Raw genomic sequence first — 27,891 nt, 5'->3', positions numbered from 1 at the left:
AACAGCACATTGCTCCACCCAATCACTATACACACAGTGCAGTTAGGGTGGAGCTTTGAGAATCAGACTAAATAGCAATACAGTATTTACATAGAACTAAAGGTAAACTGACTTAGTTCACCTGTTTGGCAGATTGTACTTACATTTTAATTTCAGTTGGAGCAAACTTATTGAGTCCACTGTCATATCTGATGAATGTAATGTAGGGGAGAAAACCTTTAATTCTACAGATTTAAAGGTGTTGTACTTGTGCAGCATGTGACTTGTAGTGCAATGTCTATGAAAACTCAGCTCATCTTTCATTTCAAAATAGTTTATTGCTATCATGCAGGAGTGCCATAAAAGTCGAGACCATCACAGAAGATGCAAAATTATCATTTTCTCTGTACAAATATACGGTATTCATAAATAGAAGCTCAAAGTAAAGAGAAGAGAGAAGAAAAAAAAACAATAGGGGTGGGAAGGAAAGAGCTTAAGCCGATCCAATCTTCTAACCCAATATAGGTTTTCGTTACAGCAGTTGACATGCATCAACATTGCAGTGCATTATACTGGGAGCAGACGGACACACACAGACACACACTCATTCACTCAAACACATTCAGATGGCATAATCCATTTACAGCTGTCGTGCAAAAGAGGTACAAATGCCACTTTAAAAAAGTACCAGTAGGAAATTGTTTTGTTTTTTTTCTTCAGCTGGTTCCTAAAATAACATATTTAGACATGTTTTAAACATCCAAACCACCTGTTACATTATGAGGTTGGGGGAGGCCGACTGTCTTTTGCAGCACTTTTTGGTTGTTCTTTGATCAGGAGCACCCTAATTCTACTGGTGTCCGTACTACTTCAGTAATCATCTACAACTACGGATGCATAGTTCTGTGCTCATACGAAGCTGTCAGTATTAAAACTGGCGAAACTTTCTTTGCTGTGGGAATCTGAGGATAGGAGTCATCTGTAACAAATGTAAACATATCGCACTGATGATGCTGTTACAGACAGAATACCCTTGGACATTCAGTGTTTGAACTCTGGATATATAGTATATATACCTCATGTGGTTTTAGGTTCTGTGTAAAAAGGGGCTCAAATGGCCAAACATACTACAAATACAAAGGCCTCTGACAGGAACAGTGATTTGGCACTTTTGACACAATTGGTCTTCTGCCTCCCCAACTTGTTGAACTTCCATACAAGGTAGATTACAACTTGAACATTTCTATCTCCTACACAGCAATTTATCTTTGCCTCGTAGTTTAGCCCTTACCAGCGCCCATCCTTCACTGAAAAACTGCCGTGAAGATTTCATTAACCACCTGAATTATCGTTAAAACAGAAACGGTAAGACACAGGAGAGCAGGAGCCAAAATCCAGGTTAAACTCACACCATGTTTATCAAATCAACATTCAGAGGAAAAGGTTGGATTCCATTTATCTTGTACTGGGCAAATCCTAAAAAACAAACAAGACATCACCGTTGACTTTTTTATAGCTGACTAAAAATAGGCTTTGATTATTTTGTTATATATCTTATTTTTCATAGTATATACTGCAGGTGGACGAAGCACACTCTTTGTCCAAGTTATATCCTCATGTTTAAATTCAATACAAAGACGGATAAGAATTCATTGTCAAGCCGTCTCTGGAATTTTCTAACTGCCTAATGTTTAAGATTTTGGTAATTCAATTTTTTGGTAACTTTTTGGTAATTTCAATTTGTAACATTTTTGACCAACAATGAAAGGACACCCACATCCAATGTGGACATTTTAACCAAAACATCAAACAAGTGTTGTCATTGTCAAACAATTGTTTGTGTCCTGGCCCAAGGGGGATACGTGTACGCCAACGATTAACCAATGGTGAAACTTGGCTTTTTTTTTTTTTTTTTTTTTTTTAAAGCTTGACATGTCAGCACAGTTTTTCTCTCTTACACTCTCATGCTCACATGCGCTCACTCTACATATCAAAACCCTAAATTAAAATGCTGCAACTTTGTGGTCCTTTTGTTACATTGTAGGGAGATTTACCTCTTGTCAAACTCGCATTTGTAGAAAAGGTGATATCACTCGGTGCTCTTGGTCAAGATCCAAGGCTGCAAATTATTATTGTTACGGCATTTTTAAACCAAACAATACTTGGCACATTTTCTTTGACAGCCGAAAGTGAAATTTGAGTCACACTTACACTGGTCCGAGCTTTCACTACTACACTTCTGTTTGAGGATCTTCTCAATGTGTTATTATAGACAACAAAAGACAGAAAAACTTGTAACCATCAATAAAAACAAAGTACTCAGTGAAAATAAAGGAGTGCACATTCACTTTGGATTTGTAGGCTAGGTGGTTAAGTAGCAATAAAAGAAACATCAAGTGTTGTCTAAGCAGGTTAACGGCAAGAACCAAGCAAACACTAAGAGCATTCGAGTATCAGTCTAACAAAAGTGAAGACATGCAAAATGTTTTTGTTTTTTTTTGATTGTAGAACAAGAAAGAAAAACCAACCGGGAGACATGTTTCCCTTTGAGACTGGCACAATTTCCTGCAGAATAAATAATACTTTACATTCCAATATACAAACCTACCCATTCCCCACATATTCAACATTGACCAAATAAGCAGATAAAACTCAACAGCTGTTTGCTCCCACAATCCATAGTTTGTCAGTAGGTGCTGTACCTACACAAAAATGCAGAGGCAACAAATTGTGCCGTCATTTTACCATTAATGAACCCCAAAAAACTTGAAACCTTTTTTTCAAAAACAGACTGGAGGAACACAGTCGGACAGCTTTGAAAGCCTGTAGTTCATGTAGCCCTTATTTCTTCTGTTTCTTGAAGATCTTGAAGGTGTGTTTCTTGCGGCTGGCAGTGGAATCTGTGTCTTCTCCTGTTGAGCCACTGTCCTCCTCCAGGGGGCTCTTCTTGGAGGACAGCTGAGGGATGCGAGTGTTGCCCTTTGGCCCAACGACTCCAAGTTGCCCCCCTGTAGGTGATGGTGTGTCAGGTTCAGTGGAGTTGGGGCTGAGGGAGCGGGACGACTCTGACAGACTGTTGATCTCTCCCAGGCTGGGCGACTTCTCTATGCCATACACCTTCTTCATGAGTATGGGACTGTCGGGGATGAACTCTGCGGGACTTCCCTCGTGAATGCGGTTGCCTCCGTTGGGAGTGTGAGCATGCAGTGAGACAGTATCCTCTGTGCGGCCAGACAGGCCGTGCATGAGGGAAGTGGGCTTGATTAGGTGGCCTTTGGAGCTGTAGGCAGAGAGCCGATCACCAACTTGAGAGAGGGACAGGGAGGAGTCAGAGTCGGAGCGATTTAGGTCCCTGTGGGAAAGAGAACACAAAAAAGTTCAAGTTAATGGGAATAAAACAAACCAAATTGTATAAAGTAGCAGCCTTGCATGCTAGGGTATATCTACACTATGCCTGCAAAGCCATGGACACGCTGGGCACAGCCTGGACACTGGGACTCCACACTTGTTAGTTGTGCAGGCAAAGAACACCAGGAACACTGAGAGAGGTTGAGAAACAGTAAATGCATAGATTCTGTAATGGCTCGTCAGGTGCAGTTATGTGGAAGCAAAATGAATAAATTGAAACAAGGAAAAAGAAGGCATGACAAAAATGGACTGTGAAAAAAAGAAAGAAAATGAGCTTCGGCTGAGATACATGTGTTAAAATCACTGAAATGATGGAAGATGGCGAGAAATGACAAAAAAAAACACACATGCGTTGTGTGCAGGGAATTGGAAAGAGGCAGGTACCCGAAGCTGTCGCTGCACGAGGAGCGCACTTTGGAGACATCCGAGAAGGTGAAATCAGGAATAGGGTCCATGGGCTGGAAAGAAGTGTGATGTAAATGGGAGGAATGATGGGCTACGTTGCCACCCATAGCATTGGGTAAGCAGGAGGAAGAGCAGGACAGGGACTGAGGGTTTGCGCTGGAGCTAAAGATGATAGAGGGATGAGACACAGCCGAGGAAAGAGGGGACACGGGGAGAAACTCGAGATGCCCAAACGACTGGCTGCGCGACTGTCTGAAGGAAGCCCTAGACCTGGACTGGAATGGGGTTCCCTCTCCCTGCTGCCCCGTAAACAGGCAACCCTCTACCAACCTCTGGGAGCCCATGGCCAGCTGGGGGTCAATGTGGCGTTGCCGTAGGGACATCATACTGGGAGCTGTAGACACAAAACAACAACATTATCAACAACCACACGATAAAGACAAAGTCTAACGGACAAGGGGGATCGAGGAGAAATGACCACTTGCTTTTTGGAAAGAGATAATTATTGTTTCTCATTTTGTTCTTTTGTCAGTTTAAACAAACTCAGCTGGTAACATAAAAACAATAATTAGCTTTTTCATCAAAGGTCGTGTCCATTTACAATTAAGGTAAGTGACCACTAAGGGGAGGGAGCTAGGGTGCACTGAGTGGTGACGACACTAAGAGGAGGGAGTAAATGTGGCAAGCAAGCAACTGAGGCAGGGTCAGGGTGTTCACATAGTAACACAGCACAGAGCAGCTCTTCCCTTCCAGCTGCGTCTGTCTGCCAGTTAGAAAGCATTAGAGCTTTGTATTGGCTTTAAATCAGGGAGAGGCAGGGATGTGAAACCGACGACTGAATTGGGGGCATGAATGAATGGCCAACCAGGATATTTCCACATGGGCTGACAGTCTGAACCAACGGACCACAGGTCACTGGCTCGCCTTTCCAACAGTCGGGTGCCATCTGTAGTTAGGCCAATGAGAAACAGTGGGGGAGCCAAAATGCCAGGAAGGTGGTGGGAAGGAAGAGAGGGGAGTGAGATAGGGAGTGCAGTTAATGTTGATTAAAAGACTTACTCACTGTTGCAGCCGCAAAGGCACTTTACAGTACAACTCTCACCTGTAGTTAGTCAAACCCAAACCTCATAATGTGTCAAGTTTTATCATAATGAGTCAAATATACAGCCCATAAAAAGATGGCTACAAAGAATAATGGTCATCAGTCATGTCTTGTCTTTTTGCCTAATTAGATAGATAATGATGTGTGAGATGTGTGTTTTGTGCATAGGGATTTGATGGGCAACTTTGTGTATTTTCTGAGTCTTGTAGTCAATTTAAATTGTGCACTGACTGCTTCTAATACATTTCCCTTTGTTTGACCAAAAAGCACATATTTTAGGACACAGCCACTACAAATAGGTCAGCACAGAAACTTGTTCTCATTAAGAAGTATATTTTTCTTAACAGTTCAGTTACCAGAGGAAAGTCACAATAGTCTTCAGTCTCCATAATGGACTGAAGGTCAAGTTAACATTTTTTATCAAAAATGAGAACATACAAAAGGCATTCAACTGGAATGGTGTGTACAAGAACAAGACAATTATGTGAACTTACATGGCACACATTATACAAATGTAAAACAACACTCATTCAATCATAGTCATGTGTGACCCTCAGAACCTCCGTCACCAGGGAGGCCACAAGGACAAATTCATGTAATTGTAGAATTAAAGGTCCAAATACTCATGTGGTCTGATTTTTGGATTTCCCCAGCAGGGTCTTGGAGGAGTGTTTAGGGGTTCGTTTGCTAATCCCCACTGACGGGCCGACAGACTCGGTTGAACTCTTACATTGCAGAGTTCCAGGCATGATGTCTTCGTCCATGTCGTCCATGTCGTCAGACATGGTGAAGTGCTGAGGTGTAGCTCTGCCCCCCATGAAGCTGGCATCGAGGTTGAGGGCTGAGGCCAGCGAAGGAAGACCCGGGTTGTTGACGATGGTAAAACCAGTGAGGATCTCTATCTGCTGCCAGCGGTGAAGCCTCTCCCGCAAAGCAGCAGTCACCTCACCCAGGGCTTGTCTAGGAAAGATGAGGAGAAAGCAGCAGGAACAGAAATATGTGGAAAGGAAAGCGGATCTGTTAATTATCAAGACATAATATTTAAATCTGACATGAGAAAGCAAAGCCTAGGTCAGTTATTTTGTTTTAGACAAAAGAAATGTAGTTTTGTCAAGTTTTCAAAAGTTTTATGAGCCTCACTTTGCTGCAAGTATTTTGTGGTCCACATCATCCAGGGAGGAGCTGTGAGCCACATGGAAGGTCCCGAAGAGAGTGTTCCTCTTTTTCTTTATCTTCTCTGCCTGTGAAAAAAGACACAAAGTGCAGTCAGTGAATATTCAAGAAGATAAATCAACATTTTCACTGGAGCATAACTGAGATTTATTACTAAATCGCTGTGACTATGTTGTGGTGATCAGCCATATTGAGCTGGTTACGCGGCACATTGTGATTCTGTGTGTCTGTCTGTCTCCCTTCATGGATTGAGTCCTGTGGCTCCACTCACCCATTTCCCATTTATGTTCTCACATTATTTTTGTCCAAAGAGGCATCTAGAAGTGAACTGGATAATTTACAAGACTAACTAATAATAATAATTTAAAAAAGCAGAACAGTAAGAGTGACCACAGCTCCCAGTGCAGCTACCAGTGAGTTCATTTCATACATCAATCATGTTTTACCGCATAAGCAGGAAACTAGTCTGCAGAGAAAACTATGTGGATAATGTTGTATAGCTTCATTTTCTGCTCTGGTTTTATCAGACATTCTGATATGCTAATTTAAGTCCCCATAGCCTAAAAGTGTGTGATCAGCTCAGAAGAAGTAAAGTAAAACAAGCAAAGCCACTAAAATTAAAATGTGTTTGTTGCTATATTTTTACCGCTCCACTGTACAGTTTGAATTCTACTCTGTATAGCTGGAGTACAGAGTGAAATAGATGAATAAATGATCTGTTCACTGTATAAATACAATTCATGCGAAGGTGTTTCTATTTAATCTATTATTCTACATATACCTGATCGCAGAGACACAGGCAAGAAGGATTTTAATCATACAGTCACTCCATCTTGGCTGCTTTCACTTTGAATGTTTTCAATTTTACTGAATTAAAACCTGATATACACAACCAACTTGTTCCAGTTAGTTCAGTCTCACATTTTAACATCTCTGATGACTTTGCGTAGCCAATGCCTTGGAACATAATTGATGGATGTTCAATAGAAGGAAGTAAGGCACTATGATCAATGGCTTACCCCTTCTTTGGCTACCAGGAGCTGCCGTTCAGCGTTTTGTTTCTTGATGTTGTAGTACTGCACCTCCACCTCGTGGGTGAGCTGCAGCCACTTCTGAAGAGACTCCGGTGGTGACCAGCTACTACGCGACTCCAGCTCCTTCTCAGCTTTCTTCAATGCCATGCGCACCTACAGCAAATGTCAAACATTAGGAGACAAATAGCCACCTAAAAACAACACAGCCATAAACTTAGCAACCTAGCAACCCCTTCAAGGCCATGATTATTATTTCTATATTTAGCATTTTCAGATGTTTTTAAATAGGACGTTTTGCAGCTAAAAGCAATAATGCAATGAAAGAAAAGATGGGAATCTACTAATCCAACCAAATGGAAAGTATTCCTCGCCACAGAACCTCCAACGTGTTGTGCAACACTGACTCTGTCTAGAATGTTTCCAATTTATCACCGTGAGAAAAAGAAACACCTGTGACACAGGGGTATGAACTGGATCACCGTGGTAGTCCTTCAAGCAAACACTCATGTGTTTTTCTTACTTGTGTGGGCTGTGCTGTGCCAGCCAAATTTATAATGGACAAAGACTTAAGTGGGTGTATTTATATTATAACCACTGTGAATCTGATAGACCTAAACATACTGTGCAGTTGCCACCTTTGAAGTTTATAAAACACTACTCACTCACTTTCAGTGCTTCTCCTTTGTGCTGAAATTAAGTTTTTTTTTAATTAAAAAATAAAACCCCATGTCTGAATGACATTTATCACTTTGCATGTACCTGTTCGAGCTCTTCTTCTGCATACTTTTGGCGACTCAGTTCATTCTCTGTGCCCTCACGCAGCTCTCTCAGTCGTTGGGCCTCCTGCTTTGCTGCATTGATCTCGTCCCTCAGCTTCTGCTCGAGGTTCACCTTCTCCACCTCTACCGTACGGTGCTCCTCCTGGGCGATCTGCAGCCTGAGGACAAGGAGGGGAGCACAGAGAAACAACTATCCTTTTAATTTGAGTACCTCCTCAAAGCAAGAAATCAGCGACTGTTTAATGAGGCCAGACAAAGAAACAAAGTGTGAGGACAGTCATGACGTGTAAGCATGTGAGTGCCCTGTGTGGAATGCAGGACTTGCATCAGTCATGCATCACCGGAAACAATAGGCAACATGTAGAGAACATGGTCAGTCATGGTCAGCTGTTAGACAACTCACAATATACTGACATCAGAGAGGGAGCAGGGCCAAGAATGGGAACAGCTGTCGTTGTGTAACTTTAGAACAGTACAGTGCTCCTGGAGTGTCCAGATATGTGTTGGTTTGTACGTAGGATATTTTTAGACGAGCTTCCTAAAACAGCCTACTTTTATAAAAGGAGCTTGACACTTATGACATAATAATTGTGCCATGGGCACACACCGTTTTAATGGACTGTGATTAGTGACAAGACCAAGACAAGACAAGAAATATCAAATTATTTTGAAGTTCTTAGAAATAAAACTTTTTACTTTGATCTGTAAAACTTGGTGAAAATACTGGCAATGCAAATAAGGGCTTTTACCCAAATGGTTCTTCTCAATCAATCAATCAATAGGAACTAATGACAAACAAACAAACAAACAACAGAATTCTGCTTTTAGACTGACATTAAAAGGGCAGAGAGTAATACCATCTTTCAGACATTAGGGAGCAGCACTCCTCTCCTGACGGGTTTAACACAACAGCAGAGGGGAGGCACAGAAGGGCAAAGAAATGAAAGTTGATCCAGACAGCTAGCTACGGAAAGTGTAGCTGGTGGGCAGTCCTGCTAATGCTTTCGACCCTGACCTCTGCCATTCTCTAGCTAAGATTCAAAAGCACTGGCAGACCAACAATGTCCAGAGAAGACGCCAAACGTTTCATCTGACCTGCATTGCAGAGCTCACAGGACGTAGACACAGTGTCTCTGTTGACGTTGCAGAGGAAGGTAAAGAACAACTCACATGTTTGTATAGTCTAATATTATTACATCTGTATTTATCTTATTTCCCTAGATATCATTCATTTTGAGTAGAAAGCAAATTGATTAATTAATGTGTTTCTTAAAGCATTGTTGTCCTTGTCAGCAGTCTTTTTTCAGGATGTCTTTCTGCACACACCACACCCCAGTCCAAATGTGGGTGAATTATCACTTGAGCTGACATGTTAAGCGGTCATGCTTAACACCATCTCCCACCAGTGAGACAGAGGCAGGGTCAAACAGTGCTGAAAAAGGCACCCAGGAAATCCAGCTCTAGTCAAAGCCTCCACCCACTGTCTCCCAATAGAGAAGCCATGGTTGGGCCAGGCTACTTGACACCAACACAGGATCTGCTTGAAGGTATGGAAAGAGAGCAGCTGGCAGGAGGGATCAGGAATAAAAGCACGGCAACAGACAGAGGGCATACCTCTCTCTCTCTCACCTCCTAAAAACAAGTGCTGTAAGAGACGCAAGTCTCCTCTTGCAAGTCACACTGACCTACAATACCAGATAACGCGTCTCCCGCAGCCGCAGCACGTGTTTGTCCAGGCCGCGACACGTATGAGGGGATCTGATTAGAAATGTTTTATATCTACCATCGAATGTCTGAGAATAACCATCTGCTTTTGGTGACATATACAGAGGCCGGCTTGACTGATTTCTGCTCAAAATTGTCTTTTGTTTGTTTATGACTACACCAGCATCTACATTGACTCAGTATAATGAATAGACTTTTTGAACGATCATCCTTGAATTTCCTTTGGGATCAGTAAAGTATCTCTAAGTCTAAGCTTTATGGGACATCTTCTACTTTATGAGAAACAGGACCCAGACATTTAGTTTTGTCCTTTCTCTCAGCTCCTGTTCAACACAGATTAGATTTAAATGTTGCTTGCTGCAGATAAATTATACTGTAACGCTGAACCAATAGCCATAACTTTGAAATATGAAATATCATTTAAAAAATCCACCATTGATACAACTAACATTTTAATGAGATATTACAGATATCTTTTCTATGTTCATTTTGGGAACCTGAAGAGTATAATTCATTGTTCATTGTTAGCTTTTAAGACTCTTAAGTGCTCTCGTGTTTGCAGTGGCACCACTGATCAACGTAAAAGGCCACAGAGGCAACACACAGACTGGCCTGGCAGTATATCAAAGAATTGAGGTTTGACCTCACTGGACCAGCCAAATGAACTGAATTCAACAGGCAAATCCCACAAAAAATACTTTCCACTCCCGTGTTACAACAACAAAAATGCACCTCATATTTATCATGTAAAGTGGACATACAAAAAGAAAAGTTGTTAGTGTATAGAAAAAGAAAAGAAGAGTCTAAGCTAAGTGAACAAATCAGTCTTCTCACTCTTGTTTACAGTTTGTTAGATCATGCTGTTGGATCAAGTTCGGAAAACTTGTTGGCTAAACAGTCAGATGACACAAAGAGCGACTCCTGTCAGTAGTCCAACGTCTGAAAGTTTTGATGCCTACAACAGCTTGTCTATTCCTGTTTAGTGTCACCAAGCATCGAGCCAGGAATGTTACGCAGACATGTGGCAATGCCTGCGGCTGCTCCTTGCTCTCATCAGTGAATGGGACCGAGTCTCCCCCTAGGTATTTCTACTGGCTGACATGATGCTACAAAACGCTCACACTGAACACCAACTGTCACTTTATGAAAGATTATTTTTTTCTTTTCTTAATAACCCTTTTTTGATCTAATTCAACAGACGTAGAAATCCCCAATCAATAATATCAAAAATATCTATGGCACACAAAACATTAAATCTAATTTCACTGGCACTATCCATGCACCTTGTTAAGGGCTTATCCTTACAAAAGCTCAAAACAAAACCTGTCCAGTAAATGAGATGAGGCTGTGTTTAGAATCCTTTAAAGGAATCAGAGGAGACGGTGCATATTTTAAATGCACATTCCCAGCATTCCTTAAGGTATTAACAGGACCAAAATAGTTACATTTGTCTTCATTTTCCCTTTATTTATTCCTCATGACAATGCAGACTACTAACATGAATTTGGCATCATTTGGGGTGCTTTGTTTGAAAAGATCTCATTTAATCATTAAAGCCGCAATGGCCTGGAGCCAGAATAAACCAGGTGAGTGAGCATGCTGCATTGCATGTCAGAATAGAAAGGTTGCTACACCGCAGATGCACACCACAGGAACTTTGTCAAAGGATTATCCCAAAGCTTTTTGGAATAATGACTGAACTGAAAGGTACACCAAGGTCAACCATTGAATATAAGAGCAAAGATTATTATTAATCAAAACCCTCATCCTAGAGTGACTCGTTCATCTCCAGGACAGGGTCAAAGTGACAGAAACACAAGGGGGGCAGTTCAAACATTTTTAAAGGCGCCCGTTCCAACCACTATTGCAGAATGATCAAATTCTCAAATGTAATTCCAGTAAACATCTTCAAAGCAAAATTCCCACAGGACAAGTGTGTCAGGTAACCAACCACCTTAGCTGGTTCCTCCCACAGTGAAAGTAGAAGCTCCATAACAAAAAACAAAACAAATAAAAAAAAACATTAATGCTAGTCACTGAAGAGGCCCCTCTGTAATTTATGCTTTTCATCATTTCCCACAGGTTATGTAATCATCACAGGTGAAAGCTAACAACTAAACTGAGAACTAAAAATCTCTGTTCATCACCAGTCCACCACCGGAATCTGTATTACCGCAGCCCTGTGATTTTATAGCCGTAACTGGGAGCCGGCCAACTGGGTGTCCGCACCAAAGTGAACTGTGACATGCACCAGCATTTGTTAAAGCCTGCCTGCTATTGTTTGGGAGAAAGTGGTCTCATGAATGGAAAACCACTCATGTAATATCCATATCAATGGCTTTGATCATAACTGCTCAAAGCAAAGATGCATTTACCTCAACAAATTGGACATGCTGCAATAGATCATCTACCTCCGCCTAATGCATTTGTCCTTTTGTGATTGCCTGCCTGCCTGCCTGCCTGCCTGCCTGCCTGCCTGCCTGCCTGCCCCCCCCCTCACAAGTCTGTGTGGAAATGCAGTTTAAGTGCATCCTGTTTGGGAGATGTGGATAGATTGCATGGGAGTTAGCTGGTTTTATAGTTGGTTTTACAGTCAAATATTGACATTTGGGGGATAGAAAGGAGACAGTTGTACAGAAATATTAATTACGTGCAGTTTTCACACTGGCTTAAACACCAGCCAGAAGCTCTTCTGTGTGTGTCTCAAAGGTTTTTATCTAATCCAATGGTTAAACATGATTTAAATGTGACTCATTTAAGTCATGTCATTTAGGCTAATTTGTCTGAAGTCCAATTTCCCAGTCTCTTATTAGCCATCAGTTCCTAACTTCCCGTTTTAGCACAGTGTGTTGCCGTGTGAGAAATTCTGTGAAAATAATGACTGGAGTATGATATTGTTATGTACTGTACATGGCACCAAGAAAAACTATAGGCAAATTCTAAACAATCAAGCACACCGTATTTGTATAGTGAAATAATTGAGTCTGACAAGATCTGCTGCAGTCTGCCTCCCCTTAATCAGTGCCTGTTTCAGCTAATACCAGAAGAAATACACTTTCTTAAGTAAAACCTTAACCACTAGAAACAGAGCAGAGCAATCTTTCACACTGAATGCTTTAAAATAAGTGGGTGAGGTTGTTGTTTGGACTGTCATGTTCTCTCAGCAAAACCCAAAAAGCTGTTATTACAGTTAGGATTATCTCAGTTGATAGTAACACATGTTTTGAATTCAGTAAATGTTTACAGATAATTACTTGACAAGTCATTTGCACTAGGAATTTAGGAGTGGTAACTCAACACATGTACAGCATGTAAGCATGGCCGTTAGGTTGACAAATCATTAGCTAGTCAAAGTGAGCTCAGTAAGTCAGGGAGTTCAGGCAGTGAAAAATAAAGTGAAAGTACAAATGTATTTGTCTGATGTTCTCAAGTTCTAATGTGGACTCAGAAAAAGCCTTGTCATAATTAATACTGTGTTTTGTGAGGAAATACCACTGATGGTATGTGTGCACAATATTGTGTGTGCAGTATACTGGCTTGTTGTGTGGGTGGTAGGGTTGGGCACCGAAAAACGGTTCCAAATAGGAACCGGTTCCTAACGTCCGGTTCCGGAATCGTTAAGAAGCCGTTTGAATTTCGATCCTTTTTTCCGGTTCCTAAATGTCCGCACTAGTTTGTTTGTTTTACTCCGCTCGCACTAGTTTGAAGTAATTTGACCCGCCCCGCACCACCGCATCTATTTTCACAACCCGCCCCGCAGCTATTAAATGTCAGACAGCGGCTTTTTACTTTGAAAGGGTAGACCGAGGCGCTGTGTTGCCGGTAGCTTGTCAGTGTGGAGCTCGTGAGGAGTGGGAGAGTCACACAGTGCAGCGCGAGTGCAGCAGCTGCGGCGGCCGCCGCCTCTCACTCTCCCCGGTCAGCTCTCTGCTCTCAGTGAAACCAACCCCGCTCTGCTGATGTGCCCAGCCGCCGTCTCACCCGGTTCCCTCACACCTCCGCCGGCTTTCCCGTCAACATCAACGCGCCCCTGATAACACACTCTGGACTTCATCATCAGTTTTTTTTGATGACCCGCCCCACCGCGCCCCGCACCGCAAATAAAGTAAACATTTCTCGACCCGCACCGCGCATCACTAGTGTACAGACCTCCTCAGCCTGAGAAGGCAGACATGATTATCTTCTTAAACAAAAACTGTTTTTGATTTGTCATCATGACTGCTTGCCAAGTTTCAGTTTCATAGTTACGTTAGGGACCCTCCCTTTTAATTGAATATCATAGTTGGCTAAATCTATTTTTGGAGGCCTTTTGGAGGTCTTACAAGCTGTGTAAGATGTATGTTTGAAGTCCAAGCATGCATGCAAAAATGGCCTGTGTGAAGAGTTTGTCAAATAAAAAAATATCCTGTGAAATAAGTTGTGACCTGTTGACCTGCACCTCAAAGAATCGGAATCGAGAATCGTTTAGAACAGGAATCGAAATAGAGAATCGGAATCGGAATCGTTAAAATCCAAACGATGCCCAACCCTAGTGGGTGGTGGGAAAACCCCTCACTTCTGTTGGAGATCATGCAGACTCTGCTCAGCTCTCTGTAGGCCGTCCAGGTCTTTCATCATCTTCTTCATGTGGTCCTTCGAGTAGCGATTCTGGATGTAGGCAAACCAGCAGCCACCCATGCCTATGACTATTGACACAACCAGCATGAAGTCCTTCAGGTGGTTATGTCTATTCACTGTGAGAAACAGAAAAAAATAAAGAAGAGAAGGTTTATTTTAGGAAAGTAATGAACATCAAAATGATCTACAGAGGAGCTAGTGCATTTCAGACAGGAAATATATCAAGGAGAAAAACTACCTAACAAAGAGGAAGTCTCACCAGGCTGTGGTGTGAACTTGTGTTTGAACATAGCCTAGCATGCAAATGTTATGTGTGAGTGACACAAATAGAAAAGTCAGTAGCAGAAGTTCAGGTTGCGGTAAGAGGGGCTGAGAGCAAAAGACCACGATAAAACTAGCTTAACACAGCCTATTTTAATCTGGTAACCAATGCTAGACAGAGCATGAACTGAAAACCAAACAATGGCAACTTTAACCGTCAGGTACAAATGAGAGACTACGAACCAAATACTCGCTGCAATTCCTCAAAAAAAAAAAAGGAATTAGGTGCGTATATTGCCATGTTGTCATGCCATTGAAATTCATAGCCACTAGAAAGCAGGCATCACATTTGTAAGAAGCCCCATTGTATTTCGTATTATTAAACAGAATCCAGAGTCTATTGAGTCAGGCAGGCAATGCTATGCAGCACCTGACACAAAGCCTGAATTTCAGCCAGCTACAACAATGAAGCAAGCTTTTTCTTGCGAAAGCTGCAAAGGGGTGTGCAGGAAAGAGATAACAAAAATGTGACTTTTACTTCCTGGAGTGACGCGAAAAGTAAAAATTCAGTCTAGGCCAGTGTCTCTTTACAGCAGGATCTTATGCCACCTAGTTCTCCATAAACATCATCTTGTACCACTGGCTGCTGTCGACAAAGAGCCATGTCAAATCATACATGGCACATGAACCTACATTTCATCCCCCAGCATACACCTCTCTTTTCATGAGCCCTCTGTATATTACAAGCCACAACACCAAGTCCCCAGCTTGTGCTAAATGGTCTTTTCAGGAGGGCTGTATATATTCGCATAGACTTGCTTATAAAGCCCAGAGCTAACACAGGTTCATCAGAGTTGAGGATCTTGCCTGCTGTTGTGTCAAAGTAGCTACACGACAAAAAAACACTACTGGAGTCTCTTCTTTATTGTAGTGAGTAAGTAAGAACTGCACACCATGTACAACAATTGAGGTCACAATATATAACTGCATATGCATGTGTGCTATATTTGTCTGGGATCTGCTTTGTGGCTGAGCACAGATGGTTAAAAATAATTTCATTATTTTCTAATGATTAACTGTTCTCTTGGTTCTTTTTCTCTTTGAACACTATCTGTCAAAAACAGTTCTGTCTTCTATTAAATTTGTCAGTGACACACGGTCAAGACAGCATTCACTTACACCTTTTCAGGAAAACCCCCAAGAAACCATGATGGACAGAAAATCTGGAAAAAGCTGGACCCAAATGTGCTTGCGTTAATTATGTTTGTTCATTAGGTTGGAATCAACCTATTGTGAGACGTGTCTTAAAATGCTGCTGCAGTATACAGTCAGTCAGTCTGATCATTAGTGGGACCCACTGGCATTGAGAGGCTGTCAAAGCCAGACAGGCCTCGCTTATGTCTTCCTTCAGGTGTGTGACTCCAACTAAACAGCCATGTTGACACATGTCAGACACAGACCCCTTCACACTGTTCCTCTGTGCACTTTCTTTTCAATGCAAACGCCTGCTTTCTATGACGGTTCATTAGAATTTCTCTTCACCAACGATTACATACACAAGCTCTCATCAGTACTCCTCTCTCAAATATGCTCCCTTTCACTTCCCTTTTCATCCATCTTAGCTGTTCTCCAGTTAATAAAAACACTCAGCATCAAAGCTTGGGAAGTCTCTGCCCACCATTAATATTTTGTTGAGCTGCAGCTACTATTTTTTTTGTTATTTCATAGAAGAACACCTCACATATCTATTTCATATCATATATTTGTGTAGCAGCAGGACAAATGATTGCAAAGATGAAGATCTAGCATCAAAACAATGCAAATAAAGTTTCATAGAATTAATTAACCGTAGCCCCGAGAGATACGTCTCATCTTATGCAACCAATAGCCCAAAATTTGGTTTTCTGACATTCACATGACAGTGAAAAGCACCAAATTTCTCCCAAGTAAAAGACATTATTGTTACGTTATATTATATCATGTTATCTATCCATCCAATCCATCCATCTATCAATCTATATAATAATAATACTACAACTAAAAAGTTGATGATTAACATTCTACTCTAATATTTTTTGTATTTTGTTGTCTCATCTATTATATTAGCCTATATATTATTTTAAAGCAGCAAACTGTTAATGTTATGGATGGTTGGTGTGTAAGGTGCAGAACTGCAAATATTTCAATGGTCAAATATTTAATTTTCTAATAAATACCTGATCAAAATAAACCTGTTGCTTCAAATCAATGTATTGGAAACACTGTTGAAGTAAAAAACTAAACAAAGCTCTTGTCCTCCTGCTCTTTTCCCTTCTCATAAGTTGTAAATTGAGTTTATAGCTTGACATTTTTTTCAAATACCAGCTCCAAGATCGCCTCTTTCTAAGCCGAGTAACACTAATGGCATCAGTATGTGCTTTTACACAATCACTGAGCTTTTGACATGTTATGCATGAAAAAAATGACTAATTTGAATTTTGGCAGTCATTCTGGGAACATGGCTTCCCAAAGTCAACAAAGAATGCATGACATGCTTCCAAGAGGGAAGGCAACTGAGGCACACCCCATCCATGAGATATTACAGAAAATAACACAAAATACGGACAAACCGGCTACAGAACTGGAGCAGTGATACTAGAGAAGGAGAGGCAGAGGATGAGTGGTGTGCTTATTTGTCTGAGCACGCAGAGGGGTGTGTCTTGAATACAAAGCAGTGTGTTCTCATCCTCGGCCCACTTCCTCAACCCATGAATCTGATACAGGTGTTAACAGGCCTTTACTACATATAGAAAGGCAGACTACAGTCAATAAATGTGTACGGCAGAGAGTAAATGAGTGAGTGCAATAAATAAACTAACAAAGGCTGACCACAACTTGTCACAGGGACCATGACCTGATGAGAAATGAGAGCAGCAGACAAAAGTGGTCAGGATGTTGGTAATGCTGGTAAGCTGTTCATACACTCTGAAAACTCAACTCACTGCAATCATTTCAAGAGAATAAAGGTGAGGTGTTGAGTCAGTCATTGGGAAATGTTTTATGTCACTCTGAAACATGTGAACCGGTTAGGCAATGAAACTTCAGCGAGCCTTGAACCAATATATTTACAGAGTAAGCACTGGTTTTTATTTGAAATGACTACACTGGGTGTGCACAACAAAATTCTCCCAATGGGTTTTGATTTAATTGAAGGATTTGAAAACTTATCATCTGTTTCTAGATCTGTAAAAGTAGAGGTAATGAAACTGCACCCACTTTCTAATTTCTGTTCAGGGATTTGAACTATGTGGAATAGGCCTGCACAATATCAGCAAAATGTCTCATTTGTGATCACACTTCAATATTGCAATGACGGCATGACTTGCGATAAATAAGCAAATATTCAGGAGTGCATATTAACCATACAGTTCCTGTGTCTTTCTGAATACAACTCAATATGCTGTAGTACATATGCCAGGCCTGTAGTGGTGCTGTAACACTGCCACACAAATACACCAAAGACAGAGAAGAAGAGTGGAAAGCTAGCACGCTGTAAACAAACTCCAAACATTATGAGTCGACTAAACACCAGAAGTTGTGCCAGTACAATGTGCTGATTGATGCTGCTCGGACGCATATCAGGCGCTGTATCCTCCGTTGTTGTTGTTGTTGTTGTTGTGGTGGTGTTACGTCTAGCGGTGAAGCTCAGGTTACAGTTATGAGAGTGAAGTGAGAGTGAAGACATGGCGCCTGTAAATAACACGTACCGTATTTTCCGCACTATAAGGCGCACTTAAAAGCCTTTAATTTTCTCAAAAAACGACAGTGCGCCTTATAATACGGAGCGCCTTATATATGGATCAATTGGTTAATTGGTTGATTCATACTCAGCTCCATCTAGGGGATGCATAACGTAACCCCAATTTGACTGCAGTATCTTCTATTCTACCGTAGATGACCAAATAATCGCCCGTGTGCAAATACGCGCCTGTGCTCTAATAGCCGCCGGGGTCCGAGCTCATTTGGCATAATAAACGCCGGTTCAATTAAACGCCCGGGCGATTAAGTGTTTACCATAGTCTTGCACAGAAAACTAAAGTTTTTTTTTTAACAGCGCTTCACTGGCTCTCACCTCTTCTGTCAGTCAGCCCCTCCTCTCGCTCTCTCTCTCTCGCATGCAGGCGCGCGCGCACACACACACACACACACACACACACACACACACACACACAGGCGCGCTAGACTGAGGGATATAGGGATATAGATAAATGCGCTAATGTACAGTGTTGAAATTACCGCGATCGACCCCCCCTTCCGTTATCATTCATAACACTGCTCTGGTCAGCTCCCTGTGTCGCGGTAACACAGACAACTGTCTTTTTATTTATTGTCTGATGTCAATAAAGATGCGTCGGGGGAAAAAGTAGTTTTGTTCCAGTGGTGCTATGGTGAGCTCCTTGTTCTTTGCATGATGGTCTGGTGCTGCTCATTGCAAAAATAAATTGTAGCCTGTTGCAAATACGCGCCTGGTTCTTATAAACGCCTGGGGTCCAAGTCGATTTAGCATATTAACTGCTACTAAATGGTCATCTACGGTATGCGCCTTATAATCCGGTGCGCCCTATATATGAAAACAGTTCTAAAATAGGCCATTCATTGAAGGTGCGTCTTATAATCCGGTGCGCTTTATAGTGCGGAAAATACGGTACTCATCGCATTTCAGGCAACCTTTTGCAATGTGTTTATCGTGCATGTCGATACCGCGATGGCGATGAAATTAAGATTAATTGCTCAACCCTAATCTGGAACATATCACTGATTTATGAATGAATGTATTCATCTGAGCTGAAAAATAAAGTAACGTCACTCACTCAGAGGTGCTCCAAACAGTACGGTATCCAAAGATTTCAGCTGCAACTTTTGCACATGGGTGCGATCCAGAATCTTGAGGATAGAGAGCGTCAGAGTGGTGTTCTTCACAGCAAGCCTGAGAGAAAACAGACACAGTCCTTTTCTAAGAACAAGAAAGCACTTCGGAAGCAAAGTGTGTAATTGAATTTTGAGCCATGTGTAATGTAACCACTTTAAATAATCATCTAAAACCAACTAATCAGACTCACAAACACAATTAGATGCATTGATAGTATCGAATAGTGGACAAATTGCACTACTTTGACAAATGAACACACAGGACTTATTTAAATTTAAGCCAAACTAAAAAGTAATAAATTAAAATCAATCATACTAAAACGCCTGTCTCCGTTCCTGTTTGCCTGTTTTTTGAGCATCAAGATCAATACCACCACAACGAACCCTCAATTTACAATGTCACTTGCCTTGGCATGGCACTTCCATTGAAGTTCATCTTGCGAAACGCATCCACGTACTGCGGCAGCTCCACATAGGTGATGAGCCACTCCACCACCTCATCGACTGTCCAATTGTACACTGAGGGGAAAACGGAAGACAAAAAATATACAGTCACATTGCTCATCGATTCCCATTCCTCATTGTAGAATTCAGTGATGTGGTTTCATGGCATCAGTACGCTGCATACAGTGCAGTGAGATTTGGCAATAGGATTTTCATTGTTTTGCTCTTGCCCCACAATGAAGCTTTGGAATGAAACATTTTTTTTATGGAAAGCACAGTCAAGAGAAAGACAGGAAATGGGGAGGCATGCAGCAAAGGGCCACTTGATGCGGGATTCGAACCAGGGCCGCCTGCATTGAGGACTGTAGCCTCAACACATGGGGGCTGCTCTTATGAGTTAAACACAGCCCCAAGAGCTGACTTTCCTCTTAGAATATTTCCACATTTATTTTCAGTGATCCTTTTTCTTTTTTAGACAGTGATCATCATTGAGAACAAAAGTTAACCCCAGAAATCTGTAAAGGAAGTTTTTCTTGGGGCCAAGCAGTCGGTCAGATGACCTCGGTCCAGATGATCATGTGTTTTACTTTCTGAAGAAGTAACAAAGGGCAATAATAATTCCAAGAAACCAGCAGGGATTGAGGATTATCAGGAAACATACTGGTGATGTCTGTGTCGTACACGTCAGGCAGTAAGTCAGTAAGCCCTTTGAGACAAACTGTTTGTAAAAACGGGCTATACAAATAAAATTGCCTTGCCTTACCTTGCCTAACAAAAATGTGCAACAAAATATTAAATGATGACTGCAGCACAGAGTGTGTCATCTTGCCAAAACACTGTCCGTTCCTCTAACATCCTCTCTCTACATATAATGTGCATCTGTACAGGACTAGCCTATACATAACAACTCAATGCACAGAACCAAAAGAACATCAACATGTCACTATCACACTTTGTAGATACACCAGACATATTAAATGATGATTTGCATCTGTATTCTGAATGATCTGTTAGGTATCTGTGGATTAACAAAAATTGGCTAGCCCACAGTGTCAACTGGGGAAGGGAAATCCACTCCCCGGCTACTGGCAGACAGTCAACAGTGTGGGTTGCCTGTGTTAATGTGCTGCTCTCTTGAACAAAAAACCCAGTTTCTCGGCTCAAACCCTCTAGAGCCTTGTCAAGAAACTGCAATGCAGTGTAAGTCAGTACTACGAGGGGGGGGAAAAAAGAGGAAAGAAATGCAGCCAGAGGAAAGAGTGAAAAAACTTGAGCGCTAGATACAGTGCAGCACATGAAAAGTGCTCTCAAGGCATACAAGATAGCACAGCCAAACAGATAGGGTGAAGGAGGTGAGGGTTTGTATGCAAAATATTGTGCTGACAGATTCAGTGTCTGCTCTGCCTCTGGCTGATACGGATAAGTAGCCAGCACTTTGCTTGACATGACATTTGGCCCAACATGTTCAGTCACAGGGAAATACTTGGTGTAGTTCTTCGGGGCTGTAAATCACGGGCTCCAGGAGTGTTTCATTAAAATTAAAAACAATCATTAGTCCAGTTTCCTCTTTCAACCAGTATTAGCAGAGTGTGTCAATTCATAACATCGTGTGTAAAAAAAAAAGATTAATTCTCTACGGTTCAGACTCAAATACAGAGGTTGTGAAAGAAAGGCTTGTTTGTCTGTGTGGTCACTGGAAGCCTTCGGGAAAAAAAGAAAAACAAGGCTGAAAAGCAGTACCTTCAGAGCCCTTCCATGCTTTCCACAAGTCCTCCACGCTAATGAACTGGTCGTCCCCATGGAAGCTGTTGTGTTTGGCCTTGGGGTCATGGTAGTTTAGATCTTCTCTCAGGAACTGCAGGATGACAAGGCCATTTGTAGTGGTTACAAAGAACTACTCTTGTAAGTGTTCACGGACAAAAGCAGCAAGAACAGTTACAGGCTTCAAATCTTAGAAATGATAATTTCTTAGAAAACTACATTTCTGCTTCTGTGACTTGGTCTAAACAATGTTGCAATGCAGAGTTCATAAGTACAGCTGAAATGTTTAATATTTATTTCTTCCAATTCAGGAATTAAACATCATCTTGACAGCAAATGCTGACAGCCTAACTACCTTCATAAAAAGCATGAAGAGGTGGAGGACAAAGACCAGAGTTTCATACGGTGCTGGAAAATTGCTGTTGTGGAGTTTGAATTTAGTGTGAACTGCTGTGACCTGTTTCATCACTGTGGGCTTTATGACCTCCATAAACGAAAGAAAAAAAAACAATTCTTGTGGTTGTGCATGTATTTGCTTCACCTGCTACGGAAGAAAGATAAAATTCTATAAATACATAAACTATCCATGACCTGGAAATTACTGAGCATTTTCCACTTCCTAGTTAATGATCTGGAAGAGCACCGAACTTTGTGTTAATAGTTATTCTACATTACAACACATGTGCTGGGGGGGGCAGGGGGTTACGTGATCCATATGACTGGTTTCTGTATGACATCTGATATCTCCTTTTGAAAATAAGAAGGTTGCATATTACACAAAAGACACCGTGACGCATAGTAACTGGCAGAGCGCAACAAAATTTACGGCCCTCCGGATTCCATTCTCGCCCCCATTGAAGTGGTAGTAGTCAACTGTTGCCAAAGGAGCCACGCCACTCGTTGCCCACTATGTCGTAGGCTAACTCAGGAACTGCGTTGTTTTGTTGTTTTTTTAAACCAACCCCTACACAATATCTTGCACTCCCACAAAAGCCATCTCGTGCAACATGGGTGGAAGACAGTAATAAGTCATGACACCTTTCTTTCTTGATAGATTTGCGTGGGAGGGTTTCACTACAGGGTAGAGAGATGGTCTGTACTGCAGGTGAAACATCACACTCGTGAAATATACATTCACTAGAGAGTTTTAGCAGGACCTGTATAATGTTGTCAAGGCTCAAAGACTGTCCTTAAAAGCCAGACCGAGACTTTGATCTCGCTTATAAAGAAATCAACCATCATCTTTATTTAATCACTGTATGATAACAGGAAGCAGGGCTACTGTCTTGAAGTGCTCTTCATTGTTGTGAGCTCTCTCTCAAAGTGGCTCAAAGCCTCTACAGATATGAGCGGCACTGCACAGCACTTGATTCCTTGCCTTTTGGGTATTTGCATGCCAAGTGCCTCTTCTAAAAGCAGAGACAGCTGCAGTGGTGATGTTGCTTGTTTTGGTCTGGTGTGAGCTGCATGACACAGACCGGACCAAATTCAACTGAGGCTCCATAGAAGGCCTCCTCAAGGCCGCAACCTGCAGTTTGGACTAGAGCTCAGGATGTAAACTAAGTGAACTAAAGGCAGTGTCTTTTAGGCACCAGGGATGTCTGAGAAGCAACACACCACGCTGTTGCACATTAAATTACACTATCGTGAACATTATGGTGAACAACGGACAAAAACCAGCGAAGAAACAAACACAATTTTTCATGAGTTTAAAAAAACACACCACACATAGTCTGCACAAAGTGAGTAGAGACTCGGCTGTCCTCCAGTTAGTTAGAGCATTTTAAGGACGCTGCAGGGCTAAGAATAACTGACCATTTAGGCAGAAAATCCTATGACAAGTCAGATGACAGCAGATTAGAATAATGACACTTGAAAGCCTCTTCAGACTGAGTGAAAACCACCTCTTAAAATGTATAAATCAAAATATCCCTTTCAACAGAGCATCAGTTCTTGTGATGTGTTGGATTTTTTTGGACTGATACTTACGCCGTCTGTCTCTACCACGTCTACATTGCCGTTTGCGTCATCGTCCATCTGCTTGTGGATACTACGGATAGCCTCGTAGCTGAGAAGGGCAATCTCATCCTTGCACAGCGGCTCATCGATGCGACAAAAATCTGGTGGAGAAACAGTCATAACAAGAAGGTGTTAAGACTTTGAAACTCGTGGGTCAAAACAGAGTCATCAGAATTATTCACACATTATTCACATTAATTCATGTGTGATAAAAGTTTCCATGTTTAATGGTTTAATCAGATAATGTTCCGTTATAGCCAAATGTTACTGCTTCAACAACACCAGCTTCAAATACAATGTCAAGTACTACTACACCTTCAAGTTGATTTTACAATTAATCTATGTTCATAATAACTTTTAAACAAAAGTTTAAGCACTCATGTCACCTCAATGCCACAATAAGTATTTGGAAGAAAAGTCAGGATGCAAAGTTTTCCGCTGGATTGCCCTCCCTCTGCCTCTCTCTCTTGCAGAGATAACTGAACTGAAAGATCCCATGGCTGCAAACAAAGCCTTGTTTATATGAGGCCTTTCACTCAATGTGGGGATGGTACCAAGAAGCCAGATACCATGACTGCCAGACTTACTATGTAGACAAAAACAGGCCAGGGTCCAAGGTGAATTATATGTTTCAATCTATCATCAATCTAAATTTCACAGTCTTGTTTTATGTTCGAAAACCTCATCATTAGTATCAATATTGTTAATGTTTTACCATATTCAGTATTCTAGTCTGGCCTCAGTATCATGAAAAAAATACCAATGTGCAACAGTGAACTGTAGATAAAACAGAAATGAATGTTTCTATGATAAATAATGAGGTAATTAAGCAGCCTGTAATTTTTCTAGTGCTCCCTGTCTGCCCTGTTTGCTCTCTCTACTTCCTGACGGATAACAAATCCTCTGCCATAGATCAGAGATAATGTCGCCACTCCCACTGAGAGGAAACTTTCTTTGACATGTATTGTACAAACTGGCAGGAGCTGTGTTAAAGGGCATGGTAGGCCACCTGTAATTGTTAACAGCTAATGTAAGTATCAAAGAAAGCAGTGTGACTGAAATGAATTTACTAATCCCTCTGCTACTAATCTACTATTTGACACATTTAAAGTTGCTGTTCAGTGTGGTGCTATTATCTTAGTCAGGATGCTACTGCAACCTTTCCCCCTGCTGAATAAAGTTATTTAAGAGGCATGTCAAACACAGCATGCTTTATTGTGCATTTCATTGCATTATACCCACAAAAGGAGAAGGTGAAGACGACGGTTAAGTGGGAGGCTGGCTTTGCTCTGCAACATGAGAGGATGGTTTGCACTTTCTAACCGGATGTGAGCTTGGTTTTAACTGACTGTGAGCCACAACATAAAATATTGGACGGACTGTTGCTGATCACAACAACAAGGTTGGATAAAATGCTACTTTATTCTGCTTCGCTAGTCGATGAATATGTTGTGGTTAAACACAGCAGACCTTGCTTTTCACATGCCTGCATTATGCTCACAACAATAATGGTCCAGCACAGGTTCATATATCTCTTCTGATGCAGCATCGCCATTAATTACAAATCACCCACACAGTAGTATTTATCAGTTTCCAGCGGGTGGTTTGTATTGTGCTGGCATTTACAAAATGATTCCCCTCCCACAGATCAACTCGTCATATCAAACCTATTTTTTTTTCTATTCCCCGACCAACATGTTATCATAGGTTAACCTAGCAGTCAGTAAAATGAAGCAGAAGATAAAACAAATCTCAGATAAATCTCTGCAATAATGACTGTGTTTTAGTGCTGTGAATGGTGTTGTAGCTCTGTATTTCTCTACTCAAAATGACTGAACAGACACACTACTCACTCAGCACTTCAGCCTAAACCAGAACTAGGATGGAAGGATGCACAACCTGAACTTCCGCATTGTGTAAAGTTAATTTTTGAGCCACACTACTCACTCAGCATTTCAGCGGCAGAGAACCTGCACAGCCACATACCAAAAAGGTAATCAGGCGCTCACACACACACTCATTCACATTCACCACGTTAAACAAAGAATGACAGTTACCCTAGTAAGAAACTACCACCTGCAACACTCTCATACTCCCAACCTGGCCCTTTCTCATTTGGCTTGCAAACCTCCGGAGACACAAGATAAGGTATTTACATACCAGTCAGCCTGCCTTATTTAAGAGCGAAAGTTACGCAACTCATTCTGTGTGCCTGTGTGTAGATGAGGAACACACTCCTCAACTTTGCCAGTTGCAGTGGCTACTATGTCCTGTTTCCATTCAAAATACCAGTTAAGCTTTTAAAAAAAATAACTGTTACAAGTAAATTCTTCAACACACCATGGCCCCTTTGGACTATTGCAACATGCTTTAGGGAAAATTGCTTCAAGTGCAAAATGTGTGTGAGAAACTTGGGACAATGTCTCAGCAGTTCCCGTTTAACTACACAGCAGTACCAGCAATAGATCATGATCAAGCAAGTTCGCAGCACTGGGTGTTGTTGCTAACACTATAGAGAATGACGTGACGTTAAAAATAACTAAATATTAATCTTAGTCATGGTAAGTCATAATCAGTGAAATAACTTGCCTTGAAAACTAAAACTTAGTTTTAAAAAAGCTTGCCTGTGTTTAGTTCAGCAGTGGAGCGGGTGAGCTATTACAACAGACCTCCACTGGCCTCACAATGGTAACGTAACTCTCATACAAATTTTGGTGACACACATTATAAGCGCAAAGACAAAAGATTAGTGTCTATGTTAGATCATTATTTCATCCTATAGAGTAGTGCGCATTCTTAATGCAATGATTAAGGCCCTTTTTTCAGTTTAACACAGAAATGGTGTAATTAAGAATAACAATTTATTTTGCATGTTGTACAGCCAAACACACTTACAACGTACTGATCCTACTTGATTTATTGGAAATAGTCTAACAGTTTTTTCATCACTCATTCAGAGTTAACTTAAACCCCTCCACATGTACTTCACTAACCATTAGATCAATTATGCCTGTTGAAGTAGGTGGCTTGATCTTAGTTGGAGGGCTTAATGTTGAATGCCAGCCGGCCTATTCTCAGCATGGCTCTATTTAGTGCATGCACAATCACAAAGATGTGGCACCAACTGTAGCCTAATACTCTTCTCTACAGCTCGTCACTTTGACAGATGAACAAAAATACACTTTTAAAAAGTAACAACAACAAAAAAAGCAGCTATGATAGTTTTACTCACCTGACACCCCGTTTTCAGCAACCTGACCGTCCGGTGTGGGTGGACTCGTTTTGTCGGTCCAACTTTCTCCAACGAGGCATAAGCAAAATATCCACAAGGGCACAAATTTATTGAACTCCATGACTGGTGTATGCTGGAAAGAGGAGAGAAAATGTTTTAATATTTTTGCCACAGCGAAACCACAGCGTTTCTGTAATGGTTGATCAATTAAACAACTTAAAAATAATAATAATAATAATAATAATAATAATAATAATAATAATAATAATAATGCATTTGCTGTGTGTCACTAAATATTCCCCATCTTAGTGAAGAGATCACATCAAGAAAGCACGGCTAGTTACATAAAGATGCCCTGCAGCAGCTGCAGACACATGCTATCACTTCTCTTCTTCCTGAATGAATCAATGTCCACAGGAGTTAGCTTCCTAATGCCTGGTTTTAAGCTCAGGAGTTCATTTAAACCTTAATTTACAGACTAAGCCGAGTTGTGCTCTGGGGTTCTTGGCAGCAGACATATGTCACGTCAGGGAGAAACATAACAAGATTATCGAAAGTAACATCAGCCCTGTTTATCTGCGTCTGCTTGTGGCTGGGTGTCTGACAATCACGGCTAGCTAAGCTAACCACCTCGGCTAACTGGGAGAATGAGTAAAATTAACAACACAAAAGGAGAGGGTTACATTAAAGAGCCCCTCCTAAGAAAGCATTCATACGAAGTCCTTCGTGATATTGCGGGCACTTTCTGTCGGCGTCGACTTGTATTTTCTATAGACGCATGTTAGCCGACGCTGACGTTTTAGCTAACCGCAAGTCAGACAAGGTACGTTGATAAAAGCGACTGTAGTTTTAGCTAGGATAAATGGTAACGTTATTGTTATTATACTACTGAATAAAAAGGAAATAAAGTTAACCTGTCGGGGGCACCAGATGTGTAGTTTCAGCTCTGTGTCAACATTGCAGCAGATGCCTGGTTCCCCGGAGTTGAAGCACAGCGAACTCCACCTCCTCTTGAAAAAAAATGTGTCGGTCTCTCTCAGCGCG

General features: G+C 41.4%; 1 protein-coding gene across 4 annotated transcripts; it reads right to left on the bottom strand.

Moving 5' to 3' along the window:
• Nucleotides 1–345: 345 nt before the first annotated feature.
• On the bottom strand, nt 346–27,891 carry stim1a (stromal interaction molecule 1a). 4 transcript variants are annotated; one of them, XM_083984826.1, is made up of 14 exons: nt 27,762–27,891; nt 26,848–26,980; nt 23,586–23,716; nt 21,576–21,690; nt 19,799–19,910; nt 19,334–19,449; nt 14,161–14,338; nt 7,861–8,038; nt 7,087–7,254; nt 6,035–6,135; nt 5,625–5,854; nt 4,658–4,738; nt 3,772–4,186; nt 346–3,331 (listed from the first exon to the last, which is right to left on the bottom strand). In XM_083984826.1, exons 2-14 carry the CDS (start codon nt 26,966–26,968, stop codon nt 2,821–2,823), a joined length of 2,457 nt encoding a protein of 818 aa, XP_083840952.1. In that variant the 5' UTR covers nt 26,969–26,980; nt 27,762–27,891; the 3' UTR covers nt 346–2,820. The 4 variants fall into 4 exon arrangements, with proteins under 4 accessions (XP_083840952.1, XP_083840954.1, XP_083840953.1 ...); XM_083984828.1 differs by having other exon boundaries at nt 4,123–4,186; XM_083984827.1 differs by lacking the exon at nt 4,658–4,738.

The sequence above is a fragment of the Trachurus trachurus genome (genome assembly GCF_905171665.1).
Source record: "Trachurus trachurus genome assembly, chromosome: 13".
Taxonomy (NCBI): Eukaryota; Metazoa; Chordata; class Actinopteri; order Carangiformes; family Carangidae; genus Trachurus; species Trachurus trachurus.
The sequence above is the reverse complement of the archived record's forward strand: the minus strand, read 5'-3'. Positions and strand labels throughout refer to the sequence as shown.